This window comes from Scleropages formosus, chromosome 17 (assembly GCF_900964775.1).
Source record: "Scleropages formosus chromosome 17, fSclFor1.1, whole genome shotgun sequence".
NCBI classification, from domain to species: Eukaryota; Metazoa; Chordata; class Actinopteri; order Osteoglossiformes; family Osteoglossidae; genus Scleropages; species Scleropages formosus.
In genome coordinates, this window is record NC_041822.1 from 23,541,558 (window position 1) to 23,556,989 (window position 15,432).

Sequence of the window (15,432 nt, forward strand, 5' to 3'; positions counted from 1 at the left end):
AAGTGGAAGATGGATCTCTGGCACCACTTGGTGTACAAAAGCAGCTTTGCAACTTTATACATTTTCTACCACTGAACTTTTTTTTTTTAAGGCATTTCCCCTCAACCAAACAAAGCATCAATACGGAGAGGTCTGCTGTTTTATAAAACATTAAACTGGTTCCAGTTTTAATTTTCACACTAGATATTGAGATACACTTGCCAAAATACAGTATTTGCACTTGAAGGGGACAGCAGGAAGTGGCAGGTTCAAATCCCACCTCCTGTTTTAACATCCTTGCTGAAGGTACTTACCCTGAATTGATACAGTAGAAGTTACCCAATCATAACCCTAACTCAAAAATTATCACATCATACTGCATACTCACTCTCCAGGTCTGAGATGATGAGGTTGTCATGCAGCTTGAGGGCACGGTGTTGCTCCACCTCATCCTCCAGCTCAAAGATGGTTTCCTTCATGTCCCCAATCTCTGTGTCCTTCTCCTCCAGCTCCTCGCGCTGCTTCTCGAGCGTCCGTTTTTGCTCTGCCAGCTGCTTCTGCACCCCGTCACGGAAGTCCCGGAACTCCTCATCCAGCTGTGCTGGCACAATCGTGCAAATGCGGGCAGGAATTGAAAACGGATTGGTCACCCCAAACAGCAGGGACATGAAATCAGATTCAGGGCTGCTAAAGAGAGACAACCCCAACAACATGCCTCAGGTGGTGAGCAGAAGCCTGCAAGTTGTCCAAGTTTAAAATTCCGACATGCACTTGTCCTTTCCGTGATTCCTGCCCAAAACCTTGTGTGTCAGCGCTGAGACAGTTTAAGAGTTTGGAACTGCCTTAACACAGTTCGCTTCCAGAATTCATGAGTGGTGGTAGTCAATAGCAAGATGAAGAACGTTGAGCTTGTTTATGGGATAAATTACAACAATTAGTACTGCATAAAACTTTGTAGGGATTATGTATTTTGAGTCATTTTATTTTTGATTTCATTGCAAACCGAAAGTCTTACAAGGTATGAGTACAAGAACTATATCAGTTTTTGTTATAGAACCTACCTAGCAAATAAATCAAAACATCTGTAACATGAAGCTTTTATTAATTGTGATTTGGTGGTTAAAGTGACGTAAAAAACATGTCTGATCCTGAAGCTGCTTTAGATTAAAAGTCTTAAGGCAAAAAAAATTACGAATATTAATCATTAATATTAATTTGTTGATAGTTGACCACCCTAGAATCAGCGAGGTTCAAGTTGTTAACAGCACCATTTCTACATAAAAACTCACTCAATAAATCTGGCAACAACTACTTGTTAGTGAGAACGACTACTAAGGTTATTAGCTGGACAGAGGTTCGACGCTTTCCAGGAGGCCAATCCAGTAGTCCCTGCTAGAGGAAGGAAATGCTCACCTTGTTCAGTGTGTCCCGGAGACGGGCCTCCTCGCTGCGGGAATGGGTCAGCTCCTCCTGCAGCTCAACAGCCTTGGTCTCCGCTCGTTCCTTGTCTAGCCGCACGCTCTCCAGCAGCTCCCGGATGTCGCTTTTGTCCCCGGAGTTGTGGATGGAGTAGAGCTCGGCGACCTTCTGCCTCTCCTGCTCCAGCTGTGCCCGGAGGCGGCTCAACTCAGCCTGGTCGCTGCTCGCCGCCGCCTTGTACTCGTCCAGGGCGGCCGCTATAGCCGCACGCTCCTGCCGTTCGGACTCGACGATGCGCTCCATGTGGTGGTTGCGCTCCTTCAGTGCACCAATGATCTCCTGCGCCTCCTTATTGTCCTGTTCAGCCATCTTTAGCGTGTTGCTGAGATGCTGCTGCACGCCAAGCAGCTGCTCACGTTCGAAGCGGGCGTTATCGGCCAGTTCCACGTAGCGCTGCTCCAGTTCCATGTAGCGCCCGCTCTTCACGTCCTCGTCCATGGTGTAGGCAATGTGATGCTCATCCAGAAGGGAGCGCAAGTACTCGATCTGCCGGCCACGGTGCTCCAGCTTGTCGCTCTGTTGGCACAGTGAGTCCATAAGGATGACTTTCTCCTCACCCAGGCGCTCATTCTCGCCATTGAGCTCCTGGGTTATCTGCTGAAGGTCGGCCAGCTCCTGCAGGGTGGCCTGGAGTTCCTCGGCCGTGCTGTGCTGGTTCTCCTCCATCTGGTGGATTCGCTCCGTCAGGCAGGCCACCGACACCTCACTGGTGTTTCCACTGCTGCCCTTGCGGGAGCGCTCTCGGCTAGGGGCGCCTTCCGACTCAGAGGACGAAGACGAGGAGCCGGATGGGGCGTCCAGGGCGTCATCACTCGAGGTGACAGGCTGGTACACCTCACTAGACTCGCTGTCCAGGTTGTCCACAGAGCTGCTGCGCTGGTGCTCAGCAAGCAGGTCCTCCATGGAGCCAGGGGCGGAACCCTCTACTGAGGAGGCAAGGGCACCGCCCCGGTCGCTGTGCCCGCCGTCTGTCACTGGGTCAGGGCTGGCCGACTGGTACCCGTAGAGCTTGTCAGGCCCGTCCTGCCGTTGCTCCAGGGAAAATCCCAGAGCGTTGAGCCTGTCCTTCAGCATGCGGTTCTCGTTCTTCAGCAGGTTCAGTTCCTCACGGATACTCTGATTTTGGTCCTGGAGCAGCAGCAGTGTGGACTCCACGTCAGCAGCCGTGATTGCAGGAGCTTCCTTGCCGTGGGGTCGGCCGTCTGCATCGCCATCTGCACCCTCACAGGCAGTCGGCTCATCGTCCAGGCCCAGCTGCGCACGCATATCCCGGAGCTCGCTGCGCAGCTGAAGGATCTCAACGTCCTTGCTCTTGGCCAGCCCCAGCAGGTCCTTCACCCGGGCCTCCAGTGCCACTTTGTCACCAATTTGCCCGTCCGACTTGGACTTGCTCATACGGGTCTCAGACTCTACTAGGGTGCGGCTGCGGGAGCGCTTGGTCTGCAAGGCATCAGCGGGCCCCGATGTCGTCACCATTGTGGAGAGCTTCCGGCTACTCGTATTCCTGGAGTTCCGCATGCGGTCCCGGGACGAGCTGGGCTCTTTGGTTGCTAAAGTGCTCCCGCGTTTCACTGAAGAGCCTTGTGGAAAGACAGGAAAAAAGAGAACATTAGGGATATATACGCAAAAAAAAAAAAAAAAAAAAGACACGCAACACAAAAGCATAAAAACGTTCAAGCTGCAATGAGCACAGGGACAATGAAGACTTACTAGAGCTGGGCCTGGCCTTCCCTTCTGGGTTCCCAGAGGAGGCCGCTGTCGAGGGTGGCTGTGTAGAACTGCTTTTCTTGCCCTTAGCAGTGCTGTTAGCAGTCGGGGCTGTCCCCGTCATGGCTGCCAGCAGGTCGTCGTTGCTTTTAGCCTGAACGGTCATTAAGGGAAATCAACCCAAAGCACCAGCAAAAAGGACAAGAAAGGAAATGGAGAGAAGTGCAAACCTTGGATAATGGTGCTGTGCTGGGGGTCTTGGTGGCAGCTTTGCCCGCTGCGCCCGCTGCCGCACCCTCGGCCTTGCCCCGCTCAGAGCTCTGGGTCTTAGCGACAGCTGGCCTTGTTGACTTCTTCATGCTGGGCCCTCAGCTCCTCGCTCATTTAGGGAGCAACTGTTGGAAAGAGACATTAGGGGGGAATTTAACACATGATCAAGGAGTGCATGGAAACATCACTTTACATTTGCATTTATTTGGTTAGCAGATGCTGGGCTCTGAAGCATCATACAACTTTTTTTTGAAGCATTTCACCATCGTTTTCTCTGCCACACATTGTACAAGTAGCTGCATAGAAAGTTGATAGGAAATATAAATCTGACGACGACTGATGGTGTGATGGAAGTTTATGGAGCAGTTGGCAGATAAGAGAAATGGGTCTGAAAGCAAGTTTAAGAAGCTTCTTGTGTCGGAGAATTCCATCAACACTTAACACCATTCAGCACATTAAAGTTTTATTCAGCAGATCAAGGAACAGCAATTAAACACAGAGCAGTACTGGGGAGACAGGGCTCTCCGAACAAAAGCGGTACACTAAAATACAATTAGAGTGGGTGTCAACCACTAATGTTGAAAGGGATTCAGTAGCTGTGAGGAACGGAAAGAGTTTGATCCACCACATTAGGGCCAAATGCAAAAACCTTCAGACTTTAGATTTTGAGGTCCCTGTGAGTGGGACCACCAAGAGGTCAAGGGTGGGCAAGCATAGTGCTCTTGCTGGGCAGTAAACAGTGATCAGGTCCTGTAGGTGTTAGGGTGCTGTTCCTTTCAAAGTGTTGTAAGTCATGATCAGTGTTGAATTTGATACAGGCAGATACAAGAACCCAATGGAGGAAGACAAGGAGAGAAGATACCTGAGAACACTTCAGTGGGTCAAGCAACACGTGACTCAGTATTCTGGATCAGCAAAAACTTCAACTATATTTAAACTTGTTTTGCTCACACTTTGAGCCAACCATTTAAAATGTCTTTTGCATGGCTAGAAGACACACACACACGACTGGGAACCCTTGCAATATCCCCAATGCTACACGCACTGGCTGAGACCCAATACAATTCTGTTCACTACCACAAGGGGTCATAACAAAAGACAAAACTAAGCCGAACAAGTGACACAGAAACTCTCTTTCCTGTAGATGAGCTCCAGGGAGTTTAAGACAGTGCGAGCTGCAAGAGCACTGTGTCACAAGCAGGTGGAGTTTGTAACTTCAGCAAGGCTAGCAGTCACCAATAATTAGAACACATACCGATTTAAACATAAGGCATATGCTTGTCCAAAGTAGACCAGCATCACTCCACACGTTACTTGCCAAGGGCAGGGTTGTGGTGGTCTATCTCTGAAGCATGGGGCGTGAGGCAGGGTACACCCTGGACAGGATGCCAGTCCATCACAGGGAAATATCTCACACACACACAAACACACACACACACACACACACACACACACACAGTAAGGGCAATTCAGAATCACAAATTCACCTGAAATATGTGTCTTTAGACTATGGAAGGAAACCAGAGCACCTGGGGAAAACATGCAAACTCCAGAGACTGGGCTGGATATGATCCTGCGCCCGAACCCCGAGCCCAATGTCTTGTAGAAATGCATTCTGGGAGCTCACACCCTCTTTTCATACTGCTTCACCGGGCCAAAGTAACTAATGCACTCCTCTCCCATGGACAGAAGCTGAGAACACAGCCATTTAACCTTGATAAAATATCCCTTAAACTTTACTGATATGGACAGGCAGATACACTGGTTTAGAAAGGTCAAAAAACTGTATCTTTGGATCTAGTTTTTGTAAGTAATCAGTCAACACCCCCTAAGCCCACCAGAGATGAGTATTTATCAAGCTGTGTAGCAGCCGTTGTCTGAAATGCAACATGTGACTGTCACGTGGTACCTCGCAAGGCCACCTGTGTGCAATACTAGAACCCCAGTGCCTCACCGCAAATCACCCGCAAACCACATCCACATTGCGCAATTTACTAGTAGTGATGTGTAATGCAAGAGAGTACGCCCTAGCACTGAGGTACGTCACAGACAACACGAGCAACACGCTCTGCTATGGTGCAATGCTAGCAGCCCAAGGGGACGTCGCACCCAACACAGCCTCTGACGTCTCACAGCATGTTCCCAGAAATGACATCACATCTAGACTAACACACATCCTACACATGTCTACAGCCAAATATCTCATGTGAAGTATCTTATTCTAGCGTAGAGAGCAGAGCCTCTTTTGGGTAAAAACCAACAATTTTTGCAGCTCCTTAGCTGGTATGTCCCCTTCTGTCCATTAGGGGTGTTTGTGATGGCATGTATGTCTATATATAAATACACACACACACACACACACACACACACACACACACACATTTTCAGAACCGCTTGTCCCATACGGGGTCACGGGGAACCGGAGCCTACCCGGTAACACAGGGCGTAAGGCCGGAGGGGGAGGGGACACACCCAGGACGGGACGCCATTGATATAATAATATTTTATATAATATATATGTCTGGGTGGGGGCGCGGTGGCGCAGTGGGTTGGACCAGGTCCTGCTCTCCGGTGGGTCTTGGGTTCAAGTCCCGCTTGGGGTGCCTTGCGACGGACTGGCGTCCCGTCCTGGGTGTGTCCCCTCCCCCTCCGGCCTTGCGCCCTTGTGTTGCCGGGTAGGCTCCGGCTCCCCGCAACCCCGTATGGGACAAGCGGTTCAGAAAATGTGTGTGTGTGTGTGTGTGTGTGTGTGTGTGTGTGTGTGTGTATATATGTCTGGTTTGTTCACTAGGATACAGTAATTCATCCATTTCTAGAGCTGTAAAATTTTACTACAAGGTAACTACCTCAGAGTGCACTACACTGAGAATGGCATTTTAAACAAGGTTCATTTAGAGTGCTAGGTGGCTCTAACCACTACTCCACCTACTGTCTCAATATAGGAGCAGAATTCATGTTATAATTAAGAATATACAGAACACAGACAAAAATAAACATTCTTTCAATATTCCCTTTATCAGATGGCAGTAATTGACATCTAACAGGACATAAAATTATTAGCAACCCTTTAATCTGTTCAGACGTTGTCACACAAGCTGTTTATCGAAATATGGCGGCAAATAATTCACGGTCGACGCCAAACCAAGGAAGACACATCAATTATGCCAAGTGCATTGCTTATATTTCCAAGTTCTGATCTATGAGCCACGGGTTGTGGTGCAACAGACGGGGGCCAGGTATGACAGAGAAGCCAAGCAGTTAAAGCACAGATGAGGCTCACTGAAGGCGTGTTATTTATTACCTAGGCAGGCGGCCTTGTGTGTAAACGGGGCCAACTTTCCACAGCCTTCCCTCAGCATTACTGACAAAAATGCAGGCTGCTATATTAAAACGCTGAGGGAAAACAAGCAAGAAGAAGCAAAACACTTTCCGAAGACTGCAACCAAAAGAGGCTCAGCATACAAACCTAACAGACAAATATATACACACACACAGACACACACACTATACAAACCTAACTGTACTTCAACATAACTTAGCATAAGGTGTCAAATGAACTAAAGTCCTACTTGCTCAGACCTTAACCACACTGTATAGTAAATATTTTAAAGTGCTCATATCATCTCTGCAGAATAAGTGCTGTGAATGTACTGTACATTAAAATAAATCTATTATTCAGCATTCTGTGTCTACTGTGTCTGACACAATAAGGTAAACGTGGTGAAGAACCCAAGAGCAGTAACAAAGAAAGGAATGCAGAAAGCAGACGGTACAAATGCCATTGGAGGGGCAGGGGGGGACACACAACAGCAGCGGCCTTATCCTGAATGATCATCTGGCTCACGGCTCAATCACCCAGTTATGGGGTCAGACACCGTGGCATAGCTCGAATTCTATAGAGCCAGCAGGGGGTGGGACTTGACCTAAGGTCCAACACTCGGTCAAGGGTCGTCGGCACTGAATGTCACCTCCTGGAGATGTTTGGGAGAAGCAGCGCTCCTCCCCAAGGCTCTACCCAGGCCCGGAACCTGTGCCACGCCGTCTGCTGTCCATACCCCATCCCCAATACCCCCCGGGACAGAACGAGGTAGTGCTGTCCCCCAGGCGTCATGCAGCGCACTTGTCTCCACTTTTGGTGATTCAGGTCCCCCCCCCAACCTGCTTCTATCTTTTTTTTTTTTTTTTTTTTTTTTTTTATTTTAAACTCCCCCCCTGTTGTCCTTTCTGACCTCATTTACAGCGAACCAGAGAGCTCCGACTGTTTTAATGGAATGGTGTGTGTGTGTGTGTTGGAGGAGAGGTGGGGGCTAATTTCTTTCAGCTGCTGGAAGGTCCTGGGGGGTGTCACCGCCTCCAGTTCTTGACGTCCGCTCCAAAACGGCCTGCTGTAAACAAGTGCACTAATTTCGGGCAAGTACCTTAATAAAGGGTACTACAGCAGGAGCAGAGATTTAAACCTAGGTCCACTGCTAAGCCACCTAATGGCGCACTTTAATTACACTTGGGTGAATTTAAACAAATATCATGGACCTGGATGACCATCGTGGCTGGACTGCACAAACTGTATTTTCTCTGAGATGTATGGCGCTTTGAAGAAAAGCATCTGCTAAATGAACAAATGTAAGAGTCCAGTAATGGCCAAACACTACTGTTTACTACACGCCTACAAACAGGGCCTTTTTTTTTTCCCAAAAAAAAAAAAAAAAAAAAAAAAAACAAAGACTGCCACATACACTGTCAGTGTCACGTGGGGAGATCAGAGGGCAAAAAGTTGGTTGTGTAACAACCATCAGAGATCAAAGCAAAGCTGGTTGGAGAATGTGTGTATGTGCATCCCTGACTGTGAGAGCTGTGGGGTCCTCAGAGTACATAACAGCTTATGGTGGTGGGGGGATGAATTACTGAAACATGCCGGGACCCTGAAAGCCGCTCCGAAACGGCATCACGACACTGTCTCTATGAGCGTCCTGGAAACAGAGTAAGCACGTCAGGGGTTTTTTCTTTTTTTTTTTTTTTTGGGGGGGGCTTCACTTCCTTCACTACACCTGTCGTGCGCTCCCCTCCCCCGCACTGCGGACCACCTGGGTGCTGACGCCATCTTATTGCAGCCTTGTATCTGGGTCAAAGCAAGATCTGGAAAACATGGGAAACCATCAAAAGTAGCACCCTCCCACTCCCCACGCAGGACCACATCTGAATTGTCAGATAACTGCAGGTATAGCACTAAATCCAGAAACTACAGCAGAAAGTTGGACACAGACACACACACAGGCTGTTACCTGCTCAGGCGAAAGACTCTTCATGTCAACAACACAAACGGAAAGATACAGGAATCAACTTCTTGTTTGCATAACACTAAACTCATGCTGGGTGGGGAGGGGCCTGTCCAGTCCTAAAAGACATGAGTGGGTGTGAGCTCTAACCCTCCACTCCTGATCTCAGTCAGACAGGGAAGAGCCTACATACCCCCTGCCCCCAGACGCCACTGCAATGGTCGAAGGGCCAAGAACGGCCGGGATTCAAACACTTCCCTCGATGCTGCTGCAGGGGGTTCTGTTGAATCTTGACCCCACAGGAGGCGGGGGCCCCTACTATGCGGACGAAGAGGCCAGTGAAGGACACTTTGTTTACTCCCACTTTAAATGAAGCGGCAGGCGTTCCTATGTCCTCTGGACTCCTCTGCTCCGTACTGATGGATCCCTGACTAGGTTGCACAGAATTGTGGGAGCTGACAAAGCTCTCTGCAGAGGGGGGGTTTTATGTTTGTGCACCCAGCCGGAGAGGCAGAAAGCCATGGGTCATGCTGGACTTTGAGTTCCCCACTCCCACCCCTCCACTGCAGGAGTCTCACTTCCCTTCCATAACACAGACTTCCTGTGGTGCCCTGCAAGGGGGGGGGATGCCCGTGTGTGTGTGTCTGGGCCAAGCGTGTGAATGCTCCACTGTATTAGGGGCCATGTAAACAGAGCAGCCCCACATGGGCATCTGAGTTGGACCCACCCAGTCCTCCTGTCACTTGACCCCCCCCCCCAGAGATGAACACAAGCCCCCCACCCCCACAGCTAACCCCAGCACGCTGCAAACACACTACTGTGAAACACAAACAAGAACAACCACTACCTGCCACGTTTCAGACTCCCGACACTCACACACAACAAAAAAACACAAACCACCACAGAAGGAAACAATGGCATTACAGGAGGGATGAAGGACAAGGAATCTTCTGGCAGGTCTCTCCATTCCACACATGGCTGCCTAAGTAGAGGAATATCTCAGCACAAGATGGTTAAGGCACCTTCTGTGCACCGACATCTTGGGAGCAGCTGCTGGGAATTCTGCCCTGCTCAAGGACAATATTTCTCCATCAGTAACTCCTAAACAAGTCAACATGTGGCCATTCCAGCTAGTCACCCCAGTCAAGAACCTTTGAACCCGGCTCTCTGGGTCATAAATGTTTCTCCTTTGACCTTCTAATCCCACCTATTAAAAAAAAAAAAAAAAACTGAGCAGAACTGCAATTTGGGCACCTTGAAGTTTTGACTAGAAGACAGAGAGGATGGAAGGGCTTCTACTAGATTAACCGTTCTCAGTACTGAGCTCATGGACACCTGGTGTCCGGCTTCCACATGGACACAGTGAACAGGAGAACGCTACATGACCGTGTTGGTTCACACATGTGCCTGATGAGTGACTCTCCCTGCCAGTGGGGCTACAAGACAGTCGACAATGATGCCCCACCTGATACATTTCCCCCCAGCGGCCTTTAGCAGACAGAGGTCAGCCAGTGGCCCCCACCCCAGCAACACTGCGGTGCGTCTTCCCTGCCCCCCTTGGCCCTCCGAAAGCCACCCGTTCCCCACCCCCATGGTCGCGCCAAACTCCAGGAATGTGTTTTGTTTGGAAGAGCTGCTCTGGAGCTGCATGAGCCCAGTTTCCAAGAGCTGCAGGGCTTCCAGGGCAGGGATTCCTCCTGAAGGCCCCATGGTTCACGTCACAGCACAAGTCAAGCCCCCAGCAGGAAGAGGAAAAACTTGAGGCAATAATATCAATAACAAAAAATGCAAAAAAAAAAAAAAAAAATAAAATAAATCAGGCAACAAACCCAAAAATAATTCTGTAGGGGCAACAGGTGGCAAAGGGGACTGAGCCCACACCTTGTAATCAAAGGACCCAGGTTTGAGTTGTACCTACTCCTGTAGTTCAGTTCAAAAAGGGAGTGAGACACAAGGAACATAAGTAGAGCAGATCAGCCGCAGAGACTCGAGGACAGAGGTGTGTCTGATATCTAACATAACGAGTAATTTTTACTGTATCAGTTCGGGGTAAGTTGCTCAAGAATTAAACAGCAAGAGAGGGATTCAAACCCAGGTCCCTCAAGTGCAAGGCTGTGGCTCTAACCACTAAACCACCTGCTGTTCAGTTCCAGTTTCAATGTGTCAACACTACACCTGGAAGCAGATGGATGCCATAGGGTAGGAGTCATTCTGGGTAAAAAACATGATTCATTTCACCATATGTTTGCATTACATGCCTTCCACTGGCAGACACTTTCAGTACAAGGGACTCATCTAGATCCAGCTGGAGATGTGGGAAATGCAGAAGGATGAGGTTCACAACATATACATGGACCTGAAAGTTGTTGGGTCAAAGCCCCAAGACAGATGTAGTACACTTGATCAACATACTTTAATTACAATAACTGTCATTACTAAACAGGTTTACATATCAAATACATCTGTCAAGAGACCCACATACTGCAGCCCATAACTATAACAACTATAATTTATGATTATTATTATGTAGGTAACAGGACACTTGCCTTGGAGATCAGCTCCAAGAAGACCACTAAGGCATACACTCCACCAACACACACAGAAATCCACAGAGAAAGAGAATCCAGAGACACCAAAGTGACTGGAGACATACAGTGTGTGCTAACACAGAGGTGTGGAGCAGAACAACTCTCCCCCCGTTGGTTCTCCGCCACACAGCTTCAGATTTTACTTCATTTTCCCTCTACATTTCGACTTGAACTGCAAATAGACTCAACCAATGCGGAATGGGGTCCAAGTTAAACGAAAATGAGGTCCATATGAAGCTGGAACTAAAGTGGTCATTAGTAAGTGGACATACAGTGGGCGGCACAGTGAGTAGCGCTGCTGTCTCACAGCACCTGGGTGGTGCGAGAGGATGTGGGTTCGATCCCCGCTCAGTTTGTGTGGAGTTTGCATGTTCTCCCCGTGTCTGCGAGGGTTTCCTCCAGGTGCTCTGGTTTCATCCCACAGTCCAAAAACATGCTGTTCAGGTACACCCATAGTGTGTGAGTGACAGAGTGTGTGTGTGTTCCACTGATGTATGGATGAGTGAGCCAGTGTAAGTAGTGTATCTAACAGCAGATGTCTTTGGGTGCTCTGGTTTCCCCCCACACTTCAAAGACATGCTGTTGAGGTTCCCCCATAGTGTGTGAGTGACAGAGCAAGTGTGTTATACTGATGTATGGATAAGTGACCCAGTGTAAGTAATGTATCTAGCAGTGTAAGTCACCCCGGTGAATAAGGTGGGGGCTGATAACACTAGAGTTCACTGGTGGAAGTCGTTTTAGAGAAAAGTATCTACTAAATAAATACATAAGTGTGTATGGAACTGATACAAAACAAGTACAAACAAAGTGGGTATAAAGTAGAGGTATGGAGTCAGTATGAATAAATAAATAAGAATGCAGTCAGGATCATGAGTAATGAGTAACGAGTCGGTACCAGCGCGGCTTCTCGGTGTGTGTGAGGAACGGAATGAATTGGGTTTCACATCTGGAAATAAAACTAAGGGCACAAAATTACATGATGATGAGGTTAGTGACTAGGTGGTGTGTTTTGGAGTGTGTGACGTGTGTACAGCAGTGTGTTGTGTGTACTACTAGTACGGGGGGGCTCCGCGCTCGACTCGAGTCCCGGCTCTCACCTCGGGTCGGTCCTCCTCCTCCTCCTACTCCATCCAGCCGCTCCGGAGACGACAACAACGGCGCTCAGTACGACACACACACACACACACACACACACACACACACACACACACACACACACACACACCGTTCGTTCCGCTCCGGACCGTTCGGGTCCGCTTCTCTCTGAGGCGCTCCGGAACCAGGACCGTCCGCACTTCTCTTAAAAAAATTATAAAAATAAAAAAAAAACCGGGGTCTCGGTTCACTCGGAACAGCGGGGAAAACCGCGGCGACCGCGCCTCTGCCGAAGAGCCGCTCGCGAGCCGCCCGTTATTAATAAACACACATCGATTAATAACCGGAGACGGGCGGGTGATCTGTCCCTGAGGCGGCGCCGTCCCTGCGCTCGCGAGCTCTTCCTCTGCGCTCCCGCGAGTGCCGGGAATTCTGGGATATCGGCGGACCGGCACCGAGGGGGCGGGGCGAGTTCGGAGCGCGCGGGTCCCGTCAGCGGTGCGTTTGTAATCACAGGAAGAAAAGAAAAGAAGCCCCAGCGCGTTCTGTCAGTGTCCCGTTACTGTACTGTACTGTGTACAGTGTAGGTACAAAAACAGGGTGGGCGGGTCAATGAGTGAAATTAACATGCAAATTACTTTGAGTAAATGATGAGAAGGTGGGAAGGAGCGCAGTGAGATGCCGAGGAACAAAAAACATGGAATTTTGTCGTCAAATTTGATGGAGTCCCTGTGGGTCCGGGAGGGAGGCCCCAGCAGCAGGCAGCTGTTCTTCGCGCTACATAGTAACATTTTGACCATGTTTGATGTACTACGTGACCTTATTTTACAGGGAACTAACGATGTATGTGAATTATCGACGAGCGCTGAACTGCAGTACAAACACAAACAAGGTGGAAAAGCGAGCGTTAAAAACCGAACCACAGAAGAAACATGTAGAGACTAAAAGTGTATTCCGACTGGGGACACAAAGGGAGTTATACTACTGAATATTAATGAATATTAATGAATCGTGAGCACTCAATGACTAACTGTTAACTACGTAAGGCTGTCTTTCACTGTCAGTCTTTCACTGTCTTTGTCTCTTATTGTATCTGTCTTTCAGTGTCTTTCTTTCACTTTCTGTCTCACTGTCTTTTTCTTTGACTGTCTTTCACTTTCTGTCTTTCACTGTCTTTGTCTCACTGTATGTCTCACTTTCTGTCTTTCACTGTCTGATTCTTATTGTCTCTGTCTTTCACTTTCTGTCTTTCACTGTCTTTGTCTCACTGTATCTTTCTTTCAGTGTCTTTGTCTTTCACTGTATTTTTCTTTCACTGTCTTTGTCTCACTGTATGTCTTTCACGGTCTTTCTCTTTCAGTTTCTGTCTTTCACTGTCTCTTTCACTGTCTGATTCTTATTGTCTCTGTCTTTCACTTTCTGTCTTTCACTGTCTTTTTCTTTGTCTTTGTCTCACTGTATCTTTCTTTCAGTGTCTTTGTCTTTCACTGTCTTTTTCTTTGTCTTTCACTGTCTCTGTCTTTCACTGTCTTTTTCTTTCACTGTCTTTGTCTCACTGTATGTCTTTCACCGTCTTTCTCTTTCACTTTCTGTCTTTTTCTTTCACTGTCTTTCACTGTCTTGGTTTTTGTCTTTGAACGTCTTGTCTTTGACTGTCGTTAATGCTTTGTCTTTGTGTTTGAGTGCTGTCCTTGTTGTCCTCTGGCCACTTTACGGGCCGTTGTTGTGACGTTCCGCAGCTCTTGAGGGACGGTGTGCCTGGTTGGCGATATCAAAAGCATATCATCTTCTCTTTTTAATTCACATCTGTGGGCCTCATCGCTCGCAGAGAAGCTGGGGATCCCAGGCATACGGTAACACAACGACCTCCGATGACACAGAATCCCACCCCATGAGCACCTCACTGTACTGTACCGTGCTGTACATCATACACCGTGACACACACCATGTGATTTCGCTGACTGCTGAATCACTAGAGGTTCACCGACCGACACGTTTGTAACCAGAGACATATCAGGTTCCCTACAGTAACCCAATCTCTCTCTCTCCTTTGCGGAAGTTGAGAGGGAACTTACCGCGGTCTCTCATAAATAATACTGTTACATCAACTAAAGGAACATTACTATAATTACGCTGCTGTTAATATATATATTATAAACAATGTACAGTTCATAAGGGGAAGGGGAAGTTCCATCGACTCCATGCCCCCCATGATGACCACTCTCATTGTTTCCAAGGTAAAGGGCAGGTGTGGAAGTGGTTTACCACAGCCTTCATCTGAGGATGTCTTTGATGTAATTAATTAGTATGCAATATACAATACTAAAAGTCACCATATTTACAATAGTGGTTGCAGGGTGGTTAACGCACAAGTTTGTAATATGTAATTTTCATTATATGTCACTTAAGTCCTGGTAGGGGAGCTTCTCTTGTACAGTGGAGATGGTTCCCAGCCCTGAGTTGCTTTGGGGGATATTTAGTTTTATGCATCGATACAGTTTTAAATTGGTTTGTATGAAAAGCATTGATTGACTAATAACTATAATAAGGATAGCATAAATGATGCAGGTCGGCACAGCAGGTAGCAGTGGTGCCTCACAGCTTCTGGGCTGTGGGATTGAATCTGAGTCACTGTGTGTGGAGTTTGTATGTTCTCCCTGTGTTTGTGTGGGTTTCCTCCCACAGTCCAAAGACACATGTTTCAGATAGACTGGTGACTCTAAATTGCCCATATTCGGTGTGTGTGTGTGTGTGTGTGTGGTGGGGGGCTGTACCCTGATAAGCCTTATACCCCGTGCATCTGAGATAGGCTCTGGACCTTGCATTTGATAATCGATTATTGAATATGAATGTCATAAATCATGGTCATAATGAGTCTTCATCCTAATAGTATTGTGTTTTCCACCACATCTCACCATGCTGGGGGAGGGGCTGATATATTGACCAGCACAGCTGTGCCACATTCCACTTATGGAGTTTCTCCATAACGAACGTTGTCAGTTGCTTTTGTTTTAATACTTAAATCATTTTTTTCCCCACAA

The 15,432-nt window shown here is 48.0% G+C and overlaps 1 protein-coding gene across 6 annotated transcripts in view; it reads right to left on the reverse strand.

Annotated features, from left to right (window-relative positions):
• The window catches only part of specc1la (sperm antigen with calponin homology and coiled-coil domains 1-like a), a 38,745-nt gene extending 25,791 nt beyond the window's left edge, over positions 1 to 12,954 (reverse strand). For 5 of the 6 annotated variants that reach the window (XM_018731662.2, XM_018731660.2, XM_018731661.2 and 2 more), the window contains exons 1-5: positions 12,394 to 12,954; positions 3,396 to 3,560; positions 3,169 to 3,319; positions 1,393 to 3,038; positions 368 to 575 (exon numbers count right to left, since the gene is read on the reverse strand). In XM_018731662.2, coding sequence (XP_018587178.1) covers positions 368 to 575; positions 1,393 to 3,038; positions 3,169 to 3,319; positions 3,396 to 3,524 — 2,134 coding nt within the window. In that variant the 5' untranslated portion in view covers positions 3,525 to 3,560; positions 12,394 to 12,954. The remainder of the gene's footprint in view (positions 1 to 367; positions 576 to 1,392; positions 3,039 to 3,168; positions 3,320 to 3,395; positions 3,561 to 12,393) is intronic. The other variant, XM_018731659.2, reaches the window with a different exon arrangement.
• Positions 12,955 to 15,432: the final 2,478 nt, after the last annotated feature.